Source organism: Macaca nemestrina, chromosome 4 (genome assembly GCF_043159975.1).
Source record: "Macaca nemestrina isolate mMacNem1 chromosome 4, mMacNem.hap1, whole genome shotgun sequence".
NCBI lineage: Eukaryota > Metazoa > Chordata > Mammalia > Primates > Cercopithecidae > Macaca > Macaca nemestrina.
Window position 1 is genome coordinate 176,627,598 of NC_092128.1, and position 26,453 is coordinate 176,654,050.

The 26,453-nt window shown below is 38.0% G+C and overlaps 3 protein-coding genes across 10 annotated transcripts in view; 1 reads left to right on the forward strand and 2 right to left on the reverse strand.

Annotated features, from left to right (window-relative positions):
* LOC105472699 (SON DNA and RNA binding protein) overlaps window positions 1-14,584 on the forward strand; it is a 33,599-nt gene extending 19,015 nt beyond the window's left edge. The window contains exons 7-13 of one of the 6 annotated variants that reach the window (XR_981743.3): window positions 4,424-4,534; window positions 6,240-6,356; window positions 9,796-9,875; window positions 10,554-10,701; window positions 12,830-12,901; window positions 13,014-13,129; window positions 13,656-14,584. Coding sequence is in view for 5 of the 6 variants with exons in the window: in XM_011726200.3 (XP_011724502.1) it covers window positions 4,424-4,534; window positions 6,240-6,356; window positions 10,554-10,701; window positions 12,830-12,901; window positions 13,014-13,129; window positions 13,656-13,814 (723 nt within the window). In the remaining variant the exon portion in view is untranslated. The other 5 variants (XM_011726202.3, XM_011726200.3, XM_011726203.3 and 2 more) reach the window with 5 other exon arrangements.
* Window positions 1-25,226, reverse strand: part of LOC105472702 (DNA replication fork stabilization factor DONSON) — a 29,112-nt gene extending 3,886 nt beyond the window's left edge. Inside the window, exons 1-10 of the mRNA XM_011726208.3 lie at window positions 24,829-25,226; window positions 24,059-24,139; window positions 22,483-22,686; window positions 21,094-21,272; window positions 20,004-20,182; window positions 18,993-19,074; window positions 18,776-18,880; window positions 18,126-18,324; window positions 16,522-16,734; window positions 15,482-15,627 (exon numbers count right to left, since the gene is read on the reverse strand). Of these exons, the coding sequence (XP_011724510.2) occupies window positions 15,490-15,627; window positions 16,522-16,734; window positions 18,126-18,324; window positions 18,776-18,880; window positions 18,993-19,074; window positions 20,004-20,182; window positions 21,094-21,272; window positions 22,483-22,686; window positions 24,059-24,139; window positions 24,829-25,146 (1,698 nt within the window). The 5' untranslated portion in view covers window positions 25,147-25,226 and the 3' untranslated portion in view covers window positions 15,482-15,489. The remainder of the gene's footprint in view (window positions 1-15,481; window positions 15,628-16,521; window positions 16,735-18,125; window positions 18,325-18,775; window positions 18,881-18,992; window positions 19,075-20,003; window positions 20,183-21,093; window positions 21,273-22,482; window positions 22,687-24,058; window positions 24,140-24,828) is intronic.
* A 627-nt stretch (window positions 25,227-25,853) lies between these two features.
* LOC105472693 (crystallin zeta like 1) overlaps window positions 25,854-26,453 on the reverse strand; it is a 52,837-nt gene continuing 52,237 nt past the window's right edge. For all 3 annotated transcript variants that reach the window (XM_011726181.2, XM_011726180.2, XM_011726182.2), the window contains exon 13: window positions 25,854-26,432. In XM_011726181.2, coding sequence (XP_011724483.1) covers window positions 26,333-26,432 — 100 coding nt within the window. In that variant the 3' untranslated portion in view covers window positions 25,854-26,332. The remainder of the gene's footprint in view (window positions 26,433-26,453) is intronic.

The window sequence follows — 26,453 nt, forward strand, 5'->3', positions numbered from 1 at the left end:
CTTTGACATAAGTGCAGTAATAACTCTACTCAACCATTACCATGGATTTAGTACCAATCAAATGTTTTAGGGGTCCAGAGGTAGTATTGTTAAGGTCTAGTGAATGCTTAGATGTTAAGATCATCTTTATCTTAAGCAGTTTGCTGGTTTGTATTACCAAATCATATTTCCACATCCCAATGGAATTAAAGTTTTTTAAAATTTATAAGCTCTAAATGTATAGGAAAACTTGGAGTAAAATGAAAATTTTAATTGGAAATTAAACACATAGGTTCTGGCACTGCTAGAATGTGTAATATACAGCCTTGTTACTAATTCTTTTCTTCCTAGATTCTCTTATGTGGTTAACGCTGAATTTCTCTGAACCATTTAGTAGGTTATCTATTTGTTTTCCCCTTGTACTTCATTTAGTCTATTATACACTAGATAATTTTGTATGATACAATAAAAAGATTTGTAATTCACTTTTTAAAGCCAACCAAACACATAATGGGGACCTTCTGTGGCTTTAATTTTTATAGTTGTCATTTTGCTCTTGTATGCATGAACCTCTTTATATTTTAATATTTGCTAAATATTCTAAAATCATGTTTTATATACAGGCCAGATGCTTTTCTTTAGGTCTATTTTCTTATAGTTTGCCTTTTATGCCTGCTTTTAAGGTATCTGTGATTACCAATAATGGAAAATAATTTTCTGGTTATAGGTATTTTCCTTATCTGACTCACCCCATCTTAACAATTATCTTTAGCTCTTTTATATCCTTTCACTGATACTCTAAGAAGTCTCTTAAGATACTTGTTCTTTTTATATCAACAGTTGTGTTAACAAAAGGAGTAAATTGATTTAGAAGAATTTCCTAAATGAGAAATAAAAATGTAAAAGGCCCTTACATGTATAATATAGATCATGAAATGCATGTTATATGGTGCCAACTGCATTATATAATTTCATTATTCCTCAGACACCTTTGTGGGTTTTATAAGTAGTAGTTGTCTGCTTTGTTGCTGAGGGAGAAAGAGTGAAGAATTTGGGCAGTTTTTATTAATCTGAGAATTGTAATTCGGGACACTTTTTATGTAAATTTCACCTTTTAGAGCAAAGGTGAAAGGTCAGTAAACATTTCCCCCATTATTAGAATATTACTACAGAATTATTTTTCTACATTAGGTAACGTGCTAGTCTATAGTGTATTGGTAAAAACTAAGGCTTGTTGATGACAACTTGATAATTGTATTCTACAGATTAAAGATTCTTTTTCCCAGTTTTTGGAAGGGCCTTTTACCATAATTTTGGTGCCTTTCTTACATTTCCAGTTTCTGAATATTAAAGGATAGTTAAGATTCTAAAGCTCTGTTGTCCAATATAGCAGTTACCAGCCACTGAAAAATCAGGTTTTTAATCACACTAGTTACACTTCAAGTGCTCAGTAGTGATCACTGCAGGAAGTTGTACTGGGCAATGCTGCTCTAAAGGGTAGCTGTGCTATTATGAGTGTTTCAATACTGATAAGTAACATCGGGTCTGACCCTTAAAAATTGCTGCTTTGGGGATTGTATTGGCTTTTTATGCCTTATTGTATAACTTGTGTTACCTTGAACGGCTGGAAACAGGCTTTTTGATGTAAACTTTAGAGGATCCTTACGAGGTTAAGATAATCTTCATTCATTCTACTTTGAGTGTGTTTTCGCATTTAAAAATAAAAATGTGGCCAGGTGCAGTGGCTCACGCCTATAATCCCAGAACTTTGGGAGGCCATGGCGGGCGGATCACTTGAGGTCAGGAGTTCGAGACCAGCCTGACCATCATGGAGAAACCCTGTCTCTCCTAAAAATACAAAATTAGCAGGGGTTGGTGGCGCGTGCCTGTAATCCCAGCTACTCAGGAGGCTGAGGCAGGAGAATCACTTGAACCCAGGAGGCGGGAGGTTACAGTGAGCCAAGATTGTGCCGTTGCACTCCAGCCTGGGCAACAAGAGCGAAACTCCATCTCAAAAAAAAAAAAAAAAAAATATATATATATATATATATGAAACTAATAGTCAAATTACTATTTGGTAATACATTTTTGACATGAACTTGCAGCTCCCTTGGTAAGTCTGTTGAAGAATAAATGTTTTACTACCTCAGGAAAAACATAGTTGTAATTTTATTTAAATATCAAGGTGGCTATAGTAAAATTTCTTTGAGTCTGTTGAAGAATAAATGTTTTACTACCTCAGGAAAAACATAGTTGTAATTTTATTTAAATATCAAGGTTGCTATAGTAAAATTCCTTTCAGAGTCATATGAATTTAATATGAAACACTAAGATTTGAAGAGTTCCATTCTGGGGATAAATGGTGAGGCATTTAGGTTACCTGTTTAATAAGGGCTAAGAGAGAAAAATATTCACGGTATAATAGTTTGCTTTCTACTTGGAAAGAATTAGTTTTATTCTAGAAGTTATATTTTAGAGCCATCTGAATAGATTCGTGGCTAATTTATAGTTGGAAATTAGGGATCAGGAGTTGGGATAGTGGGTAGACACATTTTCCCCAGTATCCTCTCAGATTTTAGCGTTTTTAGCATAAAAGCCTATTATTTATGTCTAAGCACACTTTAACACTTAGATTTATAGAGACTGCTAGGAAAAGCAAAGTAAGTGTGACAAGGTTAATGAGACAGTACTTGTCTCATGGTGTGCCTTCAAAAATTACCTTGATAATCCTAGCTGACAAAACATCTTAAGGTAGGCCTAGGGGGACGTGAATTTTCACCTGAAATATCTGCATTCTCATGTAAAGTCCCAAGAAAACAGACTTAACAAGTAAAAGACGAACATACTAAGTTTCTTAGTGTTTCAGTCTCACTTTGCTTAGATTAATATTTCTAATAGGTCTTAGAAATATTCTAATTTGTGTGATGATTTACTTAAATCGACTTAGCGAAATTATAGTTGAGATTCAATTTGAAAGATGTATTCTGCAGTTGCTTATTAGACTGTTTATAGATCTCTAGAAAGATTATATATTAAACAGTCTAATTACAGAAAAAATTAATTTTGTTTTCATTTTAAGAAGGCATTATATCAGAATCCATACTTTCTTAAAGAAAAACCTTGAGTTAGCTAAAGGAATATTAGTTAATTAGCAAGGTAACTAAGAATTATGGAGGATTAGAGGTTCTGGAGGATTAGAGGTTCTGAAGGTAAGAAAGATTGGTGAATCCTTATGCATGAGTTATAATTATTCTCATAGTCATACAGCCTTCTCTACTAGACAGGTCTTATTCTTAAAAGAAGTCTTTTATACATGATACATAGTCTTAATAACAACTAGCCTCTACTTGTAAAAAAGAAAATCCATAGCTGTTAGCTCTTTACTGACTTCCCCATGTTTGTTATGTTCATGCAGTATCTACTTACTCTTTGTATATGAAAACAGCAAAACCTTCCATGTCAGATAAGCATTTTACAAAAATGAATGTTATTGTGTGAGATAACTAGGAAATATTAATAATGTTAAGAACAAAAACCAAGAAATGAGTTGATACAGATCAACTCGAGCTTTTAATTTTAGAACATAAAAAGTACCAAATACTTATGTTGATGTGTTTTTCCTTCTGTGGTTAAACCTTCCACGAATCTGACAAATTAAGAATTGGCTCCAAAGATTACTTTTTAAAAAAAAGTTTCTTCCACTTGCCATAAGGTTTTAAAAGGTAGAATATGAGCTTTGAAAAGAAAGACCTACGACTTCAGACACTTAAAAGTGTTTCAGTTGATGTTATGGACTTCCACAGAAGTATTATAATTATAAATAGTATAATATTATACTTATAATAAGTAGTGTGTATAAACTGAAAACATGGTTTGCTTATGTATATCCTGAATATATTGTTTAAAGAAATTGGGTTCTTAAGACCAAAGTGTCCACAACGGGAAGATGTTAAAGATACGCTGATGAGTAAAAGAGCGATCATAATGATTTTCTGCTTGCTTATTCAATAATTTTGCTTACTGCTTCTGAAGGTTATGCTAATGAGTAAAATGAAAACTGCTAAGGAATGTAATAACCTTTACCACAGTTAAAAAAATTTGCAGTTTACTATAAATGGCTTTCAGTCATGAAGGGTAGAGAGTTTTAAGTTCTTAATGGAATCGTCTATGATTATAGTTTGATATATGTAATAGAAAACTGACTAAATTCAGTCAGATTTTGGGTTCAGTTCTGCTGCCTGTATGATACTTTGTAATTTATCTTAATCCTTTTCTGTTTTCCAAGACTACTTTCTCTTTTTGAGTCTTCTCCCTATTTTCCAAGATTATTAGTATATAAGACTATTATTTTGATTTTGACATGTAGCAACTAAAGATATGAGTACTTTTCAGAATTTAGGGGACTATGGTAATTTGAGATAATTATCTGTGTTTTCTTTCGTAGCCTGTGGACATCTCTACAGCAATGAGTGAACGAGCACTTGCTCAGAAAAGACTCAGTGAGAATGCATTTGACCTTGAAGCCATGAGCATGTTAAATAGAGCTCAGGAAAGGGTATGTAGCAGTTTTTTTTTTTTAATTATTATGTACCTTCAGCCAACTCACACCAATGTACCAGTTTTAATGTCTAAATAAGAATTTCGCTAACTAGTTAAGTTGTAACATCATTTACCTTATTTTAAATGTCTTATTTTAAATGAAAGTGATTTGAGGCTTGATCATTTATTCAATAAATGTTTATTGTTTACTATGTGGCAGGAACTGTTTCTTGAGAGAACAAAATAGAAAAATTTCCCTGTCCTCAAGGAGTTTACAATCTGGTGTATAAAAACAACTAAGTGCCTACAACCCTATGAAATGTGTAGGTAGTAATAACTGCAATATTTCAGTTGAGAAAACTGAAGTAAAGAGTGGTTAAGGCCAGGCGTGGTGGCTGACGCCTGTAATCCCAGCACTTTGGGAGGCTGAGGTGGGGACAAGGAGTCAGGAATTCGAGATCAGCCTGGCCAACGTGGTGAAACCCCGTGTCTACTAAAAATACAGAAATTAGCTGGGCATGGTGGCGCACGCCTGTAATCCCAGTTACTCAGGAGGGTGAGGCAGAATTGCTTGAACCCGGGAGGCGGAGATTGCAGTGAGCCAAGATGGCGCTACTGTACTCCAGCCTGAGCAACAGAGTGAGAGACTGTCTTGAAGAAAAAAAAAAAAAAAGAGTGATTACGTGATATCCATGGTCACACAACTAATTAGTGGGGGAACTGGGATTCAGACCCAAGCAATCTGAATCTGGAGTCTGTGCTTTTAACAATGGACAGCCTCTCCATTTCATTTCCTACTGTTTTATGGTAAATCAGTAAGTACATGTTCAGACAGGAAATACGTTGCTGATATAGCAAGGTGTTTAGTAAATCTAATTTGTGTGAATGACAGCTGATTCTTTATCACAACAAATGTTGGCGACTGAAAAAAAGTGTACAAGCTTTTTTAAAAAGTTGTTTTATGGCTGGGCACAGTGGCTCACGCCTGTTATCCCAGCACTTTGAAAGGCCGGGGTGGGTGGATCACTTGAGGTAAGGAGTTCAAGACTAGCCTGACCAACATGGAGAAACCCTGTCTCAACTAAAAATACAAAATTAGCCAGGCGTGGTGGCGCATGTCTGTAATCCCAGCTACTTTGGAGGTTGGGCAGGAGAATCGCTTGAACTCGGGAGGAAGAAGTTGCAGTGAGCAGACATTGCACCATTGCACTCCAGCCTGGACAACAAGAGTGAAACTCCATCTCAAAAAAAAGTTGTTTTATGTATTCAAGTGGACAGTTTCCTGTATTTAAACTCTTTAAACCTGTGTCATGAATTTAGTCTGTATTTATAATGTCTCAAAGGAAGTAATTAAGAATCCAGGCTGTCATGACATGTACTATAATACATTTGTATGAGATAGGTAGGAAGGGAGGGTGGGGACCCATTGCCATATGAGCTGTTATTTGCATTTTTAGTTTATCTGTATGACAGTTTGAAGAATATTAACAGCTGTATTTTTTAGTAGCCGTGCTTTTAGATACATTTCAAAATCTTATTAATAGAATTCACTAAATGTTGTCAAACTGCTTCTTTAGAAAGTAGGCAAACATTTAATGTTAAATATGGTTTAAAAGTTAAATATTTAAGTCTGCTTTTCAGCCATTTTTAGCGAATTATTACCAGTGACATTTTAATCAGGTAATTTTATTTAGTTAACTGAGACTACTACTTTTCTTCAGATTGATGCCTGGGCTCAGCTGAACTCTATTCCTGGCCAGTTCACAGGAAGTACAGGAGTACAGGTTTTGACACAAGAACAGTTGGCCAATACTGGTGCCCAAGCCTGGATTAAAAAGGTACACAGTATATGCACATATGAAAGTGTCAAACAAAGTTTAAATTTTTTGGAAACTTTATTAAAACTGCATGAAAAGACCAGTGACTCTAACCAAAGTTCCGAGTAAATTTGCTATGTGTATATGCTCCAGGGCGGACACTGAAGACGGACTGGATTCATGAGAAAATGGCAAATGTATAAATGTGGCTCAAGAGCCACTAATTTATAAGGTTATTTTAAAAATTGCTACTGCTGCTTTTGAAGGGGTGATTTAACTATATTTTGAACGCTAACAGCGTATCAGGTGCTGTTCAGAATATTCCACAGTTCCTGCTGGACTACTAACCTAATCATTTCAAAGCAGTGGTTCTCAAATTTTTCTTCATCATGGGATGCTTTATTACAGGTTTATTTTTGGTGGATCACTGCCCCCAAGAGCCCTCTACCACCTTAATTTTCCATTCCTCTATTCCTTTGTCCTTGCACCCCACCCGCTTCATTAGTGCCTGTGCCTTCTTGTAAGATCTCTTGGCCCCTGTTCCTTACTACTCTTGTGACCTGTGGCCCAGGTCCTTTTGGTTGTCAGCTGCTGGTCACAGCAAGTGGTTGGGAGGCCCTAGTATTAGCTTTGCATGTGGTGATCTTGCCATGGGACTGGAAGGCTGAGGGAGGATGGCTGGAGTGGGGTGGGCTGTGGTGAAGGGGATGGGATGGAGATTAATCTGTGGACCACCATTTAGGCCCTAGTGGCCTCTGGTGATCCACAGGCTCAATTTGAGAACCACTAATTTCGTGACAAAACAGATATGTAAGACCTAAAATCAAGGGAGAGGATGGACGCCTCATGCTACGAAGATGTAGGTGCATCTGGTTTCAGATTCTGCAGTGAGACCTGTGAACTCCACCTACGGCTGCCTCATCACTGGGGGAGTCTTAGGTGGCTAAGAAGGGCATTCTGAAGAAACACCTTCTGGTGAAGGGACAAAGATTGGTTGGATGGGTGATGGGAAATTTGTTACAGGAGTACTGGCAGCATAGCAGTGCTGAAACTGGGAGGCCGCGTGGTCTAATGGATTGGGAAGGTTTCTTTATCCTGTTGTACTCCTGACTCCTTGTATGATCGTGGGCAAGTAACTTTGGAATTTCAAAGTCTCCGAGGTGTCTAGTGGTAATCAGTAATGTGATGGTTACCTATAGAGAGTTGCTATGAGTGCCAGTGAATGAGCTGAATTTCTGAAAAATGAGACATTGGTTGCTTTGGGTATTTTAATCTTGTAACATTTATTTCAATTTTGATAGCTTTATCTTTGTTGATCTTACTAACAAATTAATATGAAACATCATGTATACTCACTATGCCTGCCTTTTTTGGGAAGTAGTTGCACTGATGTGTATAGTGAGTACACAGTTAGATTCATTAAGAAATTACAATTTCTGTAGTTTGCTGAGAGTTGGTGTTAGAATAAAGGTGAAAATATATATAGAAAAATATTTTAAAGATTGGATTAATCTGGACTTCTGTATTATAGTTAGTATAAAAGTGATTTATATACTATTTGAAAAAATGTCTTACATCTTGGGCAGAACTATAAATGTACATCTATTTCTTTAGTTTTACTTTTTTAATACTGTTTAGTCTTGAAGCTTCAGCCAATATTTCAGGAAGTTAGAAATAAAGCTTATAGGTGTTAAAATAGGCACATAATACAGGCAATGTTCACTACTAGGTAGAAACTTCTGAATGTGCTTCCATTACAAAATTTTGGTCTTTATCTAATGATGTGCTGATCCATAATATTTGTATACTTCTAAATATGTTAATAACTTAAATAACTTTTAAAAAGTGAATCTTTTACTGACTCAATTGGTTTTCCCCTAAAACCAATTTCTTCTGGTATTTGCAGTCCTGTAGGCAGTTAACAGACTTTGAGTAAATAATTTTAAAATTTTAGTAGCACCTTTAAAAAAGACTTTGACTTCATATTTTATATAAGATATACTTTGGGAAGCAAATCATTTTGATAAACTATGCAATAAAGATATGTTCATCAAACCAAATTTTAAATTATAGTTAAAAGTAGAACTTACAGGAAAAGATTCATTTGTATAGAATTACTGAAGAATATTTGATGCTAGTATCAACTAAAAAAGAAACTTTTTAAAATTAAACATGGACCACAATATGTAGAAGTCATTAGGCAGCTGAAAATTTAACATGTATTATTCTTGTTAAATATCACAAAGATTATCTATTCATTAAATGTGTAATTGTGTTTAGAAAACCTGTCAAACGATCATTTTGGCTCTTCTTTAGTATAGTCCAGCATCCACCTATGTGTTAAAAAACACATGGAATACCAACATCCTCTGTGTTCTTTTTAGTTTGTTGCAGTATATTTTTAGATTTTAAAAAAAGCAAAGTTTTACCAGTATTCTCATTAATCAGTAAAACACTTAAAATAGTTGGTTTAAAAGAACTTTTATTTCTGGAATGGAATGATTTGGATGTGACCTGATAAATAGAGTTTATTATTGTGGTCTCATTAAATTAATCAGCTTTTTCACATTGGGGTAAAGAAACAGATGACGATACTAGGGAATGGAAACAAAATTGGAAACTTGGGTTATCTGGGGATTTATATTGTACTCTGCACAGTTGCCCTTTTTTTTAGGAGTGTTCCCTGGAAAAGAGGGACGGATGAACCTGGAAGTAAGTAAAAGACATTCTAGGTGTGTAGCATCAAGGCAGTTAATATCCAAGCATCAGCTTTCTCTTTATACATCTACACTGCATGGCCTGCACCAAATAAGGAACTGAACCAGGGGTATGTTTTTACCTCCACAGCTGCCTCCTTCCATCAGAGCATCTTGATGAACTTAATGTCTAGTCACACATCATTGGCATGTTTTCTCCCCAGCATTTAATTATAAAGCTGGGAAACAAAAGATGATAGTTTTACTACTGCATACAAACATGTTTTTTTTTTTTTTACATTCAGTATTAACTTATCAATATAGGAGATGTGAATACATACTATTTCCTGAGCTACCAAAGTTTTTTTACTCTGTTGATAAGTTAATGACTTTTGCTATATGTATATTTATATATATATTTGGTAGAGAACATAAAAACCTAAAATTTAGTAACAAGGGGAAAATAAAGCATGATCTGGAGATACATGTTTCAAATTTTTAAAAAGTGGCCATAAAGATCAACAGTAGAATTTAATACTGTTTGTTATATGTACATGGATGCCCTTTAATAAGAGGCATTGAATATTTCTTAACCTGTAAAAATAAGTGTTGATCATGCTAATGTATATACTTGTGCATCTTAGGACATTAAGTGGTTTGCTGCTTTGATGGAAATTATGGTTCAGTGGGTTGGATACAAGAGAGATGATTGTTCACAGAATAACCTGTGAACTTTCACCCCTCTGTATGGAAACTTGTTTCAGGGCCAAATCCTTGTAGCTGTCTTCTTGCCCCGGTCAGTGCCAGCCGTACTATTCACAACATTGCTGCTACCGAGGCCTAGGTATGTAAACATTTAAGGAGTTTTTTAAAAGTCTTTTAACATCAAGCTAGGTTTTAAAAGAATTCAAATTCATTTTGGCATACTTACAGGATATTTTATGTGATTGTTTTCTATTTGTTACTGTGTAAATTTCAAGAGTTTTTTTTTTTTTTTTGGCTGCTTTAGGGATTTTCTAAAGTAAAATATTTATACTTGCTTTATAGTAGAATGGGGAAGAAAACTTTGGATGCCAACAGTATGCTTCTTCAGTGTCTAAACTATTTCTAAGTGATTTTTGGGCTTTATTCATAAACTAGGTACACCTGGGACAATTAATATCATTGATTGTTTTAACATTGCCTTCTTTTTATTTTGCAAGCTAAGAAGAGATACCAGTGAACCTAAATAGTGGACGAAAACAGGAGTGTTCTAATTTTTTTTTTTTTTGAGGGGGGCACGAGGGCTACTGTTTCAAAACTGCCATTTACTTGTCTTATTTAACTTCTAAAATACTATTACGTTAATGTGAAAATAATCAGAACATACACACTACAGTATGTATATAGAGGAATTTACATTTAATTGCTATAACAGATCTAGAAGTAAAATAAGATTCCTCTTTTTAGAAAGTAAACAATGAATCTGTTACCACATTCTAACTGTAAAATGGGGACATTTTACCTTTCTTTCTTTGGATAGGATCAGTTCTTAAGAGCAGCCCCGGTAACTGGAGGAATGGGAGCCGTTTTGATGAGAAAAATGGGCTGGAGAGAAGGAGAAGGATTAGGAAAAAACAAAGAAGGCAATAAGGAACCCATTCTAGTTGATTTTAAGACAGACCGAAAAGGTAATAAGTTCTTTTTTGAAATGTTTATTAACACCTCCTTTAACATTACCTTTAATACATCCTTTTGAACCCAGTGATCTTGAACTGAAGGCATTTCTTGTATATATACAGCTATTTGTCAGAAAAAACATTAACCCCTTTTGGGGTTCACAGAAGCAGCTTACTTTTATATAACTATGGATAGAGACACCAGTTTGAACTTTTAAAAGGCACCTTTTGTTATGCTAGTTGCTAAATATGGAAATGTGTATATATCTAATTATATTATTACACCTCCAAATTCAACCAGATTTCATGTTTAGAAAACAGGATTTCCATTTTATTTTCTCTTGACAAAGAACCATCCTTATTTCTAGTTTGGTTTATTTTTTGTTATTTCCTATTACAATGCTGTTTAGTCTAGATTTCATAAACCCTGTTTGCTTTTTTTTTTTTGTTTTTTACAAGCTCAGTAGTTTAGTTGGGTTAGAGTATAGTAGACCAGCTGCTGACAATAATGTTGCTTCTTCCTGTTGCCTGGTGTTAAGGCATTTTGGAACCATTAGCATTGACTGTATTTTCCTTTTACCTTCAGATACCTGGGTAGGACAGCACTGTGTCTTCCATGTAGCTTGTATGTAGTTGTTAAGTATTTAATCGTTCCCACAGATAATAGCTAATTGGCATCTTTTAAATAACTTCTTCCTTTGGAATAATGTAAGTGGAATCACGAGAGGCTTGCCAGCTCAGTATGATTTTTTATAGCTTGTTTAAACCTCATTTATAAAAGCTGGCAAATGTAAAACTGGGATTTATTTTCATCTTTGTAATCAAATAGTAAGTTGAAGCTAACTTCAACAGTTAATCTGTGTTAATGAATTTGGAAATGAACTAGCTCTGCACCAAATACTTTGGTGTAAGTATTGGACAATTTCAGGAAGCGTTCTCCTTGGAATTGTGGGACATGGCCTGACTGTAACCTCTCGGAGAACCACAGATTTCCCAGGATAGGTTTGGAAAAGCTTGTATTAGCACGGAATTATTTAGCAAAGGTTGAAAAATTTCCTGTAACATACAAGATGAGCACCCCACATCTGGAAACCTGAAATGCTCTAAAGCAGAAAACTCTCTGAATACTGATACGATGCTCAAAGGAAATGCTCACTGGTGCATTTTGGATTTGAGCCTCTTCAGATTTGGGATGCTCGACCAGTAAATACAATGCAAATATTTGAAAACCTGGAATCATGTGACACACTTCTGGTCCCAAGCATTTTGGATAAGGAATACTCAACCTGTATATGGAATTGGGAAAGCAGTGTTTGGGTTTAGCAATATAGCTAATCCCCTTTGTAATAAGCCTATGGAGAGGGAGGTTATGTAGAAAGGTTATGTTCATATTTTGAGAACATCTCCCATTTGTTAGGAAGGGAGAGGAGAGTTTGCTAGGAAAAAAGGGACCTATTTTATTTGGAGACAACCGCTTTTTTCACCTTTTTGGTGGCTTAAAATCCTAACCTTTTTTGGAAGAGTCTTAACTGAGGCTTTTTTGAGAGAGTAAATCTGCAGAAATCATTTGGCAATAAACTTTTTTTTTTTTTTTTTTGAGATGGAGTTTTGCTCGTTGCCCAGGCTGTCAATGGCATGATCTTGACTCACTGCAACTTCCGCCTCCTGGGTTCAAGCGATTGGCCTACCCCAGCCTCCCGAGTAGCTGGGATTACAGGCGCCCGCCACCACGCCCGGCTAATTTTTGTTTCTTTAGTAGAGACGGGGTTTCACCATGTTGGCCAGGCTGGTCTCAAACTCTTGACCTCAGGTGATCCACCCACCTCGGCCTCCCAAAGTGCTGGGATTACAGGCGTGAGCCACCGTGCCTCTGGCCATACTTAAATTTTTGTTTTCTGTTTACATTTGGTATTTATTACAATTTCTCATACCAAAGTCTATGAATATTAAATATAAATTTATATGCTGAAAAACAGTAAAAGAGAAGAGAAGATTGATAGAGAAATCAAGTGTACTAGGAATCTGTTGATTTTATCTGAAGGCATACATTTTGAGGGTCAGACTCCTACAGAAGAATCTTTGTTTTAAAATGGTGCTTTGAAAGTTATTTAGTGAACAATCTTTTTTTTTTTTTTTAAAGGTCTTGTTGCAGTAGGAGAAAGAGCACAAAAGAGGTCTGGGAACTTCTCTGCTGCAATGAAAGATCTGTCAGGTGAGAGCACATTTTTGAATTTCCTCTTACCCTAATCCCACCTTGAATTCATTATTTGTTGCAGAAGTTGGTAGAAATAATTTAAAACTGGATATTTTTTCCCCCGCTGCAGGCAAACATCCTGTGTCTGCTTTGATGGAAATCTGTAATAAGAGAAGGTGGCAACCACCTGAATTTCTGTTGGTCCATGATAGTGGCCCTGATCATCGCAAACATTTTCTTTTTAGGGTAAATATGAATTTCTGCACTAATTGTATATATTTATTAATGTGATAACTTAGAGGGTGAGGGGTAAACATGACAGGATTAAGGTTCTGTTCATGGGTGGGGGATTTGTATTTGTAGTTAAGTGGTGGGGTTTTTAAACTGAAGGGTGCTTTCATATGACTTGTCAATGTCCTATTTTTTAAAAAATTGGAAAAAATTGGGCAAAATATAGTATACAATTTGTTATTTTCTAGTTGAATGTGGGGAATTAATTTAATACTTTTATCAGTCTTTTTCTCAATTTGGAGACCTGCTTTTAATTTGCAGTCCCTTTTCCCAAATGATTTGCTGCTTCTGGGTTGAGATTATAATTTGACTTACATAGTATGGGTTTTATATTTTTGTAAATTATTTTTCTAGCATTTAGTGAAAAATACAAAGCTAATAGATATTAAAGTTTGATGCTGTTCTTATTGTATGTTTTTCTTGAATAGGTATTGAGAAATGGAAGCCCTTACCAGCCCAATTGTATGTTTTTCTTGAATAGGTATTGATAAATGGAAGCGCTTACCAGCCCAGCTTTGCCAGCCCTAATAAGAAGCATGCTAAAGCCACAGCAGCTACTGTGGTTCTTCAAGCAATGGGCCTTGTACCAAAGGACCTCATGGCTAATGCCACTTGCTTCAGGAGTGCCTCACGTAGATAGATTGAGGTTTTATAATAATCATTTCAGATAATTTTACTCTGCATCACAATGTATTTCCTCTTTAATGTTGTAAATATTTGGCAATTTAAGACATTGTGTAAAAAGCAATCTGTAAAAACATCTCCAGGCTTTGATTTTTGTACCATGGAAATTGTATTTAACCATACAGGGTTTTGGTATGTTTATATTGTTTACCTTAGTGATGTATTTGTTTAAGTGGCTAACATCCAAACGATTGTTTGAAGGCATCAGAGTAATCTTCAGTGTGGAATGTTAAATAACGCTTTTATACTGTATTTTGTACTATGATGTAACTCCCCTTCCTTATGGCTAGGCTACTGTAACACTTGCCTGTAATCAGTGAAGGGCTGTGCACCTTGTACTATTTCACAATGGGTTCTGCTGGACAGATACTGGGCCAGTGTTATTGAGGTGATCAAGATCTGTTCCACAGGGCTATTGCCACAATCTCCCCTCAAAATTTTGTAGAGGTTCTAAAAAGAAAGTGGTATGTTGTGTGATGATCAGCACTAAGTCCTGCATTCCTGTTAAAGCCACTTGGGTCATAAGAAGGGAGTAAAAAATGAAGTCTGACTAGAATTCTACTATTGCAGAGGCCAAGTACATTTAGTATGGCATTGAGTTGTGATATAGTTTTACTTTGATGTGCATTTTGAATTTCAGCTACACCTAGATAGACGTAAAATGATAATTAAAATGCTGTAACCAACTTATCTAATAAAATTGGCAACCAGCCACTATTTTGTTGACTATGAGAAAGTTAATGTTAATTTTTAGGGTCCGATAGAATATTTCATGTGTATTACAGTGGTATTCATATGCTATGTCTCTAAACTTTATTTTCAAAAGCTTAAGGCCCAAATACAAACTTCTCTGGAATAAACGTGGTGTTTTATTTTCTGGATTATAAAGTGAACAAATACTTAGATACTATTATTTCTTTACCCAATGCTTTTGATTTCTAAGCACTTTTATTTTAAAAATGTGAATTATACAATCCCAACACACACAACACACACACACACACACACCCCCACACCCTATAAGCACATTAAATACTACTTTGCCATGACAGCTCAGTGTGTACTTCACAATTCTTAACACTATTCTATGTGGAATACAAAATGCCTTTTTATCTGAATTAACATGCATTAGAGTTTTAGTATATGTGAAAATAAAGGAATTATAAATCAGTAGGAAAGATATTAAGGTAGAAGCATCACCAATCAGCTAGCTCAGTAGATGTTATCTATATTTATTTTCTACCTTTATGAAACAAGAACCTGCTAACAGTCTTAGGTAAATGGTAAAGTAACATATTTTTGCCCTGATGCCATTAGTCACAATGCCATGAGGTAACTGCTATGTGATTTCCCATTTGCAAGGAAACATTAATTCAGTTTCTACTCAATATACAATTAGGTTGTAGGGATACAGATAGCTCATTTGAGTTATCTGAGTTTTTCATCTTTGTATCTAAAAATCTAATCTGAAAATAGTAAAAGCAGAAAACACTGATTTAAAACCTTAGATGCTACTGTAATAAAAGTTATGTTTATAACATGTCAGTATATTCCTTCAACTTCAAGAATCTTGAATTTCCTTGCTAGAAGGCTTTTTTCCTCAAAGATTCCTTTTAGGCTTACTTTGGTGTTCAGGATCTCCAATTATAAATGTAGTCTCTCAGCACCACATTCCGTAAAGATGATTTCCCAAGTAATGGTATTTGACTAAGTTGCTCCAGAGTGTTAGGGTGCAAACCACAGTTAGTAAGCTCCTTATGAACAACCTCCTGTGGAAATGTGTATACAAGTCAGTAAAAAGCACATCAATCTTTAAACACAAAAGAGTTTCAAATAATTACTATGGAGACTGACAAATGTCTCATTCACGTGATTCATCCTATCAACAGAAGTTGATCCTAAGAATTTTTGTAGTGACAAAATCCCAAAACATTAATGGTTATTTTTATAAGTCTAGCCAACTGAGATGCATGAGATAATTTTAAAGGTCTTAATTATTCTAGCTCTAAAACTAACCTTAAGTATATTCAAAATTAAAGGCAAATATGGTTAAATAAATACCCACAGTGAATCATGTTTCCTTAAACTATAAAGGAATCAGGTACTACTGAGTTTTGGATCCAAGAGGAAATGAAAATAAAAGTTGTACCTTTTTGAAATGCGAAGTTCTTCAGTCACTGTTAAAACTGTATTTGGACTGAGCCCGGGCGCCATGGCTCAAGCCTGTAATCCCAACACTTTGGGAGGCCGAGGCAGGTGAATCACCTAAAGTCAGGAGTTCAAGACCAGCCTGGCCAATATGGTGAAACCCCGTCTCTAATAAAGATACAAAATATAGCCGGATATGGTGGCACATGCCTGTAATCCCAGCTACTTGGGAGGCTGAGGCAGAATTGTTTGAACCCAGGAGGCAGAGGTTGCAGCGAGCCGAGATCGCGTAGCTGCACTCCACCTGGGCAACAGCAAGATATCGTCTCAAAAAAAAAAAAAAAAAAAAAAGAAAATTGTACTTGGACTGAATTCATGAAAGCTATTCTTTCCTCTAGTAATTCGTAATTAAATAACAGTTTAATTACTTGAAACACAAAAGTGACTCAGCATAAATGACTCACTTCCCTCCAGCTAAACAACTAAAACAGTCTGCTCATAGGTGTCTTTCTTACCATATCAAGTACTTTGTCCACTGGCAGGCAGATGTTAAATACAGCAGTTGGCTCGTGTGGATATAGTACTGCAGAGAAAGACCCACTCTGTGAAGATTTGAGCAGCATGGTCAGTGAATGCAGAGAATGAGGCATGATAGGACCTGTAATCTCCAAACTAAACTGGTCTCTGTATCCAGAAAGAGCTTGTGTCTTCACATTTACACTTCGTGCCTTTATGAAAATTTAAAGAAAAGGAAAATTATGATCATCTCTCAACCTTTTGTCTAGCCAAAAATATTTTCAATATATTTCCATTCGGGGTTTCCTCTCTTTAACAATTATGGAACAAAACTATTTCCCAAGACATCAAAACAATGTTATGTGAGTACAAATACTTAGTAAATTTTCAGCATCCTCTCCATATTATGAGATTTTCAGGTGATGTATATTCCAGAGAATACCACTTTTTCATATGGTATTTTGTCTGATTTAATAACACATTGTCAATGCAGACTATTGGAAAAACAAAAATTTAAAGTCCATTCAATTTTATTACTAAGTAATAAAATTGTATGTATTTTGTATTTACATATATAATTCATTATGATTATAATCCCAGCACTTTGGGAGGCCAAGGTGGGAAGATCACTTGAGGTCAGGAGTTCAAGACCAGCCTGGCCAACATGGTGAAACCTTGTCTCTATTAAAAATACAAAAAAATTAGCCAGGCATGGATGGTGGTGTGAGCCTATAGTCCCAGCTACTTGGGAAGCTGAGGCAGAAGAATCGCTTGAGCCCGGTAGGCAGAGTTTGCAGTGAGCCAAGATCAAGCCACTGCCCTCCAGCCTGGGTGACGGCAAGACTGTCTCTAAATGAATGAGTGAATGAATGAATGAATGAATGCAGGGCGGCCAGGTGCAGCAGCTCATGCCTGTAATCCCAGTACTTTGGGAGGCCAAGGGAAGATCATGAGGTCAGGAGTTCAAGACCAGCCTGACCAATATGGCGAAAACCTGTCTCTACTAAAAATGCAAAAAAAAAAAAAAAAAAAAAAAAAATAGCCAGGCATGGTGGTGCACACCTGTAATCACAGCTACTCAGGAGGCTGAGGCAGGAGAATCGCTTGAACCTAGGAGTCGGAGGTTGCAGTAAGCTGAGATCACACCACTGCACTCCAGCAGGTGACAGAGTGAGACACCCTCTTAAAACAAACAAACAAGAAAAAACAAAACAAAAAAAATAGCTAGGGTTGGTAATGTGTGCTTGTAATCCCAGCCACTCAAGAGGCTGAAGCACAGCACAAGAATCACTTGAACCCGGGAGGCAGGGGTTGTACTGAGTTGAGATCATGCCACTGCACTCCATCCAGCCTGAGCAGCAGCGCAAGACTCCGTCTCAAAAAGAAAATAAAAAGGATTTCATATAATTTACATATTTCCACATAATTTCTTTGATGTAACTGTCTTATAAAATTTTTTTTTTTAATGGGAGGAAAGCAAAGGGAAAATATGTACCAAGTAAAAATGCTACGAGGTTTTTTGTTTTTTTAAATCAAGAATTTATCCTATCAAACAAAGTAAAGTACTTTGTATTAACAGCTAGGTTATGGAGATTTTTATTACCTTAAGTATTTGCATTGTGGCACCTCGGAAAGCAACAGGGGACAAGAGGGTTGGAGGAAGTCCTGCCTGTGGACCTGAGGTAGCAACTAAACTCTTACAGTTAATCAAAAAATTGAGCAATGTAAAGGTGTTGATTCCTTTTACCAACACAACAGACTCAGGTCTGTGATCCATCTGTACTTCATGTTTCTCTTTACGACTGAAGATGACAATCAAGGAAATTGCAAAAGCAAATCTCACCTAATGTGTAAAGCAGTTATCTTGATTCTGAATCACCCAAGACTCCTTTTCCCCACAAAGAAATGGAAATCCTCTTGCTACCTCTCTTTACCGAATCATAAGGCATATGTTTCAATCAAAATGTTAACAATCTGAATTTGCTACAAACTGACACCTGAACCTAATTTCTTCTCTAGTCAAAACACACCTATTCTCCCACAAAGAATCACAATTGAACGTTTTGATTAAAAAAGGTTTAACAGTTCACCATTTATTACTTAGGGGCTTATTTAATATTACAATGGACAATTAGTTTTAATATGATCTGAAGATAATTCAAGATTATAGTCATATAAAACTGCCAATGTTAAACTTCTCACTAACGTCATTCAATGAAAATTAATTCTAATTAACAGCAACTGAAAGGATACAGCTTGATAGAAAGTATGTCTGGCTTTTTAATTTTATCTTGCACACCCATCTCTTCCAGCCAGGAAAAACTTTCCTCTTCGTCCTCATCACTGATGGCTTGCTCCCTAGGAAATTGCTACAGTTAGAGTCCCTATTTCTCAAAGCTGCTCTTGTACAAATCTATTTCATGAGTCCGTAAGTCAGTGGATGACATAAAAAGTTATTTTAATCACATACTCCCCATATCCCAAGCTTGTTCCAGATGCTGTCTCCTTCTTATAGCCACTTTCTTTTATTAAAGGCAGAGAAAATTCAATACCTACATGAGGGAAAAAAAATGTAACTGAGTTTTCATGTAAAGTATTTAACAGGCAAGCTGTACTTTTAGAGTGTAAAAAATTTGAAATGTTGGTTTTTATAAATGATCTATTAAGGCAGTAGAGTTTTCAAGCTTTCTTCACAAACCTACATACATGCATAAAACATATCTCCTTGAAAGAGGTTCCGGAGACAACACATACATGTGACACTCTTTTGTCAGTTACACTGTATCCCAGTTCACTTTTTGAAAAAGCACTGATTGGGCCCATTAGACAGATTTTATGACCCACTAATGGGTTTCCTCAGTTTGAAAATTATGTTATTAAAAGGGTAACTGGTACTACATAAGAGTTTGTAGAAGAGTATATTCAGATGGTGACTATCTGGCCCAATATGTGTTTTATTTTAGAGATCAGAGAAGGGAACACTATGTGGAAGGAACAGTTTAAATCAGGAGTCCCTAACCCGTGCGCTGTGGACTGGTACCCACGTATGGCCTGTTAGAAACCGGGCCGCACAGCAGGAGGTGAGCGACTGGTGAGTGAACATTACTGCCTGAGCTCCACCTCCCTGTCACATCAGTGGTTGCATTAGATTCTCATAGGGGCACGAATCCTATTGTGAACTGCACATGTGAGGCATCTAGGTTGTGCCCTCCTTTATAAGAATGATGATCTGATGTGTAACAGCTTCATCCCGAAACCATCCTCCCCACCGTCCTTGAAACTGATCCCTAGTGCCAAAAAGTTTGGGGACTGCTGGATTAAATAATTGTGGGGGAGGAAAAAAAACCCTAGAAATAAAGAAATAATATATTTCTTAATGTTGCTAATTAACTGGTAAAAGGCATTTTAAATTCAAATACTTTTAGGCTAAAACAAGTTTACTATATAGTATAGTATTCTCACTTTAAACCTAAACTTTTACCTTCATTTCTCATAGCTTCTCTTAAACCTCGAGTTGTAGGAGATATGAGAGCTGTGATTAAGTCACTTCCAGCTAATCCTGCTGCTCGGAAGAGGACAGTAAACTGATAGGTACAAACGTAGAAATAGGGGCAAAGTTTTGTCTTCAGCAAATTATATAGAGAAGTAAAGCTCACGGACCTATGAAGTAAAAACATTTTCTTTAGGTATTATTAAACATTTAATGCAATGTTTATAATTCTGTATAATTCAGTTTGATACCTGGTTTAAAACACAGCACAAATATTTTAGATAATGGTTTGAATTTTTGTGGTTATGTATGACTTAGCTTTAAAGGACTGAAATTGGTTATGAGGACTCGCTGATGACTTCTCAATACTTTAACAGTGTATACCACTTAAACACTTACTTTGTCTTTAAACAAAACTTAATTGAGAATTGCTTGCTGACTTTCTCTGAGCTGCTGATAAAAAAGAAGTAGAGACTGACAAGAAGTAGCATTAAAGAATTAGGGGTGTGTGTGTATTTTTTTTTTTTTTTTGAGACAGAGTTTCGCTCTGTCACCCAGGCTGGCAGTGGGGCGATCTGGAGTGCAGTGGTGTGATCTCAGTTCACTGCAAGCTCCGCTTCCCGGGTTCATGCCATTCTCCTGCCTCAGCCTCCTGAGTAGCTGGGACTACAGGCGCCTGCCACCATGCCCGGCTAATTTTTTTTGTATTTTTAGTAGAGACGGGGTTTCACCGTGTTAGCCAGGATGGTCTCAATCTCCTGACCTCATGATCTGCCCGCCTCGGCCTCCTCAAGTGTCGGGATTACAGGCGTGAGCCACTGCGCCCGGCCTGTCGGTCTGTATATATTTAACCAACACTTACATATATTCTACCACAATTGGGTAAAGAATGAATAACAGCTAAAAAACAACAACAAAAAAGTAAACAGTTTACGTGTTGGTTATTAACAGGTTCAGATAAAATTCACAAGGATCTAGATACCCTTCTGCCATTAACGTATCCAGTCACAAATATGATAGAGAATACTGCTAAAATAAAAATTCACTATTGAATTACACAAATTTTTCTTACTAATCTTACCAGTCACTCATTAAAACATGCTGCAGGGTTGCATCATTTGACCAAGGACTTGTCTTTCCAGCCATTTTTCTATCAGCTCCAATACGAGGGAACAGTGGTAGCCAAGACAAAGCAGGGTGGAGCCAATAGATAAGGCTCTGCTGGAAGGCACAACGGAGCTCAGTGGAGAGTTTGGGATCCTAAATCCAAAGGTGACAGTGGAGAGTTTTTGCCCATTGAGAAATACATAATTTTTTTGAAGATAATATATACCAAACACTTAGGTCTAAGAATCTTTACTGCTTTCTATAGGAAAGCATTAATAACTGTTATAGGAATGAAAACACAATTTATCCTTATTTGGGCCAGATGTAATGTTAAACCACAGTATCAGAACATTTAAACATAGATGGGAACATCTGCCTGTTTCTACCATTCTTAAGGACAATTCACTACCTTTTTTATCATGAGGAATAGGGGTGGACATATGCGTATAGGTAACACTATGTCCAGCCCTCTCTCCAAAATGCTGTTTTAAAAGTAGCCAGTAAACACTGATATGGCAAATCACAAATCATCCTAATCTATTTATTGAAACGATGTATAATATACCAAGATCTCTTTCAGGGTAATCCTTTTTTAACCTAGTTTGAGACTTCAAAAAAAATTTTTTAAGATACAGTCTCACTCTGTCACCGAGGCTAGAGTACAGTGGCGCAATCACAGCTCACTGCAGCCCTGACCTCCTGGGCTTAAACAATCCTCCCATCTCAGCCTCCCAAGTCGCTGGGACTATAGGCACCCACCACCATGCTCAACTATTTTTTTTTTTTTGTAGAGACGGGGTCTCACTACATTGCTCAGGCTGGTCTCAAGCAATCCTCCCACCTCAGCCTCCCAAAGTGCTGAGATTACAGGCATGGGCTATTGTGCCCAGCCTCCCAGTTTTGAGTTGATGCTTTAAAACAATCAAAATGTATTTCGCTAAAACTATTCTAGAACTCACAAACTCCCCCAAATTTATAAAATTTTCCTTATACAGGTAAGAAAATCAGTAAATCCATCAGCCCTTGCAATCCCACTCAATTGCTTTTCACTTCTTTCTTTGTATTTTCTTTCTCAAAAAGCCTTAGAGAAAAATAATTTAACAATTCTTGCCTGCAACACTGATTAAATTTGCAGTACAAGTCTCTAAATTTATGAGCAATTACTCAATCTGACTTTAAAAAAAAAAAAGGTATGAAAGCACCATAAGCACCATTTGGGAAAGACAAAATTTCCTAAGTCTTTGTATCTTTAAATTTCCAAAGAAAAACTTAATGGAAGGTAGTATCTCTGCTATTTTGCAAAGGAGATCATTTCACACTTAATTTGTTACTTTAACACATAACTATTTTATTTCAGAGTTACCTGTATACTTTTAGGCAAAGTAACTTCTGTTGCCCTACAATGCTGGACAAGACCTTGAGCTTCTTCCTGTGCTTTCAAATGATCTGCCCAGGTAAAGGGTTGAGAAGAGGTGAAAAGGAGTCGGGTTTTAATACTCCAGTCCACAGGTAACTCAGTATTTTCTGAGGACGGAATATCAGACTCGGAGAACGATACATGTGAAGTCTTTAGAAAACAAAGAATGCAAAAAATTAGTCGAGTATTAAGAAAAAAACCTTCAACCTAAAGATTTTATCAGCTAACATACTCATGATCACTGAAAAGTAAAAATCATATAAACTGTATAATAAATAACACGAAAAATATATTACATACTGTAAAAAAAAGTCTGAAAGGAGTCACACTAAACTTTTAACCGTGGTTATTTGTGGGAAGAGGGAATTTGTTGTTGTTGGGGGTAGGGGTTGTGGACGGGCAGATTTCACTTTTTAGTTTTTACAGTTCTTCATGGTAGTATAGATGTCTGTATTGAAGTAGAAATATTCCAAGTCTTTAAACATTTTGGATCTTTTAAGCCTCTGAAACTCTGCATCCAGGGCTAACAAAGCCCATATTTAAGAAACATTTTCTGACTTCATGTATTTCCCCTCAATCTGTCTGCTGTCCTTTCATGTCAACATTCTCCACGATACAAGAATTTTTTTTTTTTTTTTTTTTAAATTGAGACAGAGTCTCCCTCGGTCGCCTAGGCTGGAGTGAAGTGGTGTGATCTCGGCTCAGTGCCAACCTCTACCGCCTGGGTTCAACCGACTATTCATGCCTCGGCCTCCCCAGTAGCTGGGACTACAGGCATGCGCCACGACGCCTGGCTAGTTTTTTTGTATTTTCAGTCGAGGCGGGGTTTCGCCATGTTGGCCAGGCTGTTCTCAAACTCCTGACCTCAGGTGATCCGCCTGCCTCAGCCTCTCAAAGATTACAGGCATGAACCACCATGCCCGGCCAAGGATTCTTTTATATCACAATAAAATATCAGAGAAGGGGGAACTATCTTTGATAGACCATAAGAAGGTCATTTATTTACAAGAGAAACTGGGTCTTGGAGAACTCTTCTAGCCTGTTCCCATTAGGACAAACCGCATTTATCAAACTACACAGCACAACAGTAGCGGTTGGGGAATGGAAACGTGTGTATGTTAGCGCAGGGGAGCAACGAGGTTCATTCAGTGCTATGCAACAACCTGTGGAGGTGGGCCAGGAGGGCTGGCTCTGAGTGATGAGCTGGAGAAGTCAACTGCCCAAAGAAGAGTATTAAAAACTGTTAGAGGGTAAAAGACAACCCCCATGTCTATTAGGCCTATTTTAGCACTGGCTATCTTTACAGTCATCATTACTGTATCAAACCAACTCCTTTACCTTGGCTGATGTCGTATCTTCACCCCTGGTATTTTCACCCCTGATCAAGCCTCTCTGTAAAACTACTTTCCAAGCAAAATGCTTCTGAGAAGTATAAATGTAGTTTTAAAAATTGGCTCAAATCCTAGCTAGGAAAAAAAAGTTTATACAAATACACATTCTAATGATATTTAAAAAGTATTACCTGGGGTAATTCAGTAACAGTTGTTCTTTCAGGGAACTTCTCTTCCCATAGCAAATCATTTTCTTGATTAGAATCTAAAAACTGAGGTTAAAAATATTGTCCTTTAAATTTTAAAGGATGCTGAAGTTTGCATTAAGTATGTACAGAGCCTCACCTGGCATACACGCTTCTCAATAAATCCAAGTGCACCCAAATTCAGACACACCCCATCCAATCTATGAGTTTCAACACTTCAGTTTTGTGCCTGAACTTAAGTATCAAAATTGAGGGGAACAAGGACCCGTGTTTCCAACAGAAAGATCCAAAAGGCTTTGGATAGGACAAATGCTAGGGAATTCTGACCCCACGAATCCTCAACATTCCCCCATCCCCACAATAATTTGGAGTGCGTGAGAGAAGGGAGGCCCTGAATCACGGCGGAAGCAGGGTTTGTCACCTGCCCCATCGAACAGCATCCTTGCAAGATGGGGGTCTCAGGGTTTTTCGAGCTCTCTTCTAAGTCACCTTTAAGTCCTCCAAGGGGCCCCTCACTTTCCTCGGGAACGCGTCCCGTGAGTACAGCCCGCAGCGGGACAGCCGGAGGCGCGCTCTTCCCGCAAATCCGGCCTTGCCAGAGCCGCGGCTCCCAGCGCGGGGCACCCTAAAGCCACGGGCGGCCGAAGTCTTCGCGCCCATTTCCTTGCCTCCAACGCGAGGACTTTCCACCCCCGATTCACAGCTGGCTCAACCCATGACAGAGCCCCTTGGCGGCCAGGCTACAAGACACTCACCGGGCCCGGCGCCTCCGGCTGCTCGCGGGCCGGCCCGTCGGGGGGCTCCGCGGCGACCCGCGGTCGGTTGTCCAGGCGGGCGAAAGGGTTCCTCCGGGCAGCGGCCGGGCCGCCGCCACCGCCGCCTCTGCCCCCCGCGGCAGGGAAAGGGCGAAGGTGCAGCCCCGCCGCCAGGGCGGCTCGGCGGGCCGCCGGCTCCGGCAGCTCACGGGGCGGGGAGGCGGCAGCTCCACGGCTCCGGGCCCTTTTCCGTCGGAGCCGCACTACCTCGGGCGGCTTTCGGAAGCTGGGTGAGTAGCAGGGAACCGATAGGGCCATGACGCGAGAAGGCTGAGGACTGCCGGCCGCCCCGCAGAGCCTTCCCGCGCTCGCTGGGCCCGCCCCCGACGTGGCGCCGCGCCTCGCTCCACTCCCCGACGCGGCCCCGCCCCGCCCCGCCCCCGCCGGTTCCTAGCGGAGCATGCGCAGCGGGCAGCCCGCGAGACCCAGCCCACGGCCGCGATCCCCGGAGGCCGTCAACGCCCTGTCCTAGCGGTGACCCTGCCCTGGCGCTTCTGCCGGGTCCTCGACAGGAGTCCAATCGCCAGGTTCAGCGACGCTTCTGGAAAGCGTGCGATCCAGGGCGCTGATGTGCACTACCCTGTGGGGCACCGAAATAGCTGAACGCTATTTAAGCCCGCAGCAGGGATGTGATCAGCCCAGGGTTTGGCGCCTGGATGAAAAGGAAACAAACTTGAGCTGCGGCCATGGGCTGCTGCTTCCACAAACTTGAGAGAGGGCAGTGGCTGCTGCTCTCAATAGGCAAGGAGAGGGGACTAGGCCACCTTCCTCAACCCCCAAATAGAGAACTCAGATAAGACGTCAGCACGCTTCCTATGCCAGCGCAGCCTCCCGACAACCTCCCTTCCCCCTTCCCAGTGCCTGGTCATCTCAGCCTTCCAGGCAGCGGCCACTGGCAAGTTAATGAGATCCTCTTCTTTGATCCTGGGGAAAGCCGGAGTGAATGAATAGTTGAAAACACAAAATTTAAGTGCCTATGGGCTAGGTCCTTTAAGACTTCAAAATATACTCAAATGCTTAAATGATGACAGCAAAGACTTAAGGAAGGTGTTGAAAACGGAGTTGACAGAAAATTAATACGTTACTTTGATAGCTTAGCAAAGGCCTGCAACAGCTTTATCAATAGAGTAGTGTGGCTTTTGCTGAAAGCAGTTTTCTTCATGGAAGGAATTTTATAGCAGGGGCAAAATATATAGAAATAATGAAAAGGCCTTTAGAAAATTCCCTTAAGATGTTAATTATAGAATTATCTTGATCATTTGCACAAGAATTTTTCAAACACTTTTCAAATGTGTCAACTGAGCATCTTGTCTTAGCAGGGAAACGTGCTTAAAAATGCAACTTGCTTTTCTCTTCCTTGGTTTTTCTCAACAATTTCCAAATAAAATTTTGGCTTCAAATACTGGAATACGTTCATCCGATTGAAGTCTGAGAAAGAAGAAAATTAAAATTGAACAACTTGCTTTTTTCTTCCTTGATGTTTCTGAACAGCTTCCATGGAAACTTTTGCCTCATACAGTGGAATGGGTTCATCCAACTGAGGTCTGAGAAGGAATGAAATTAGA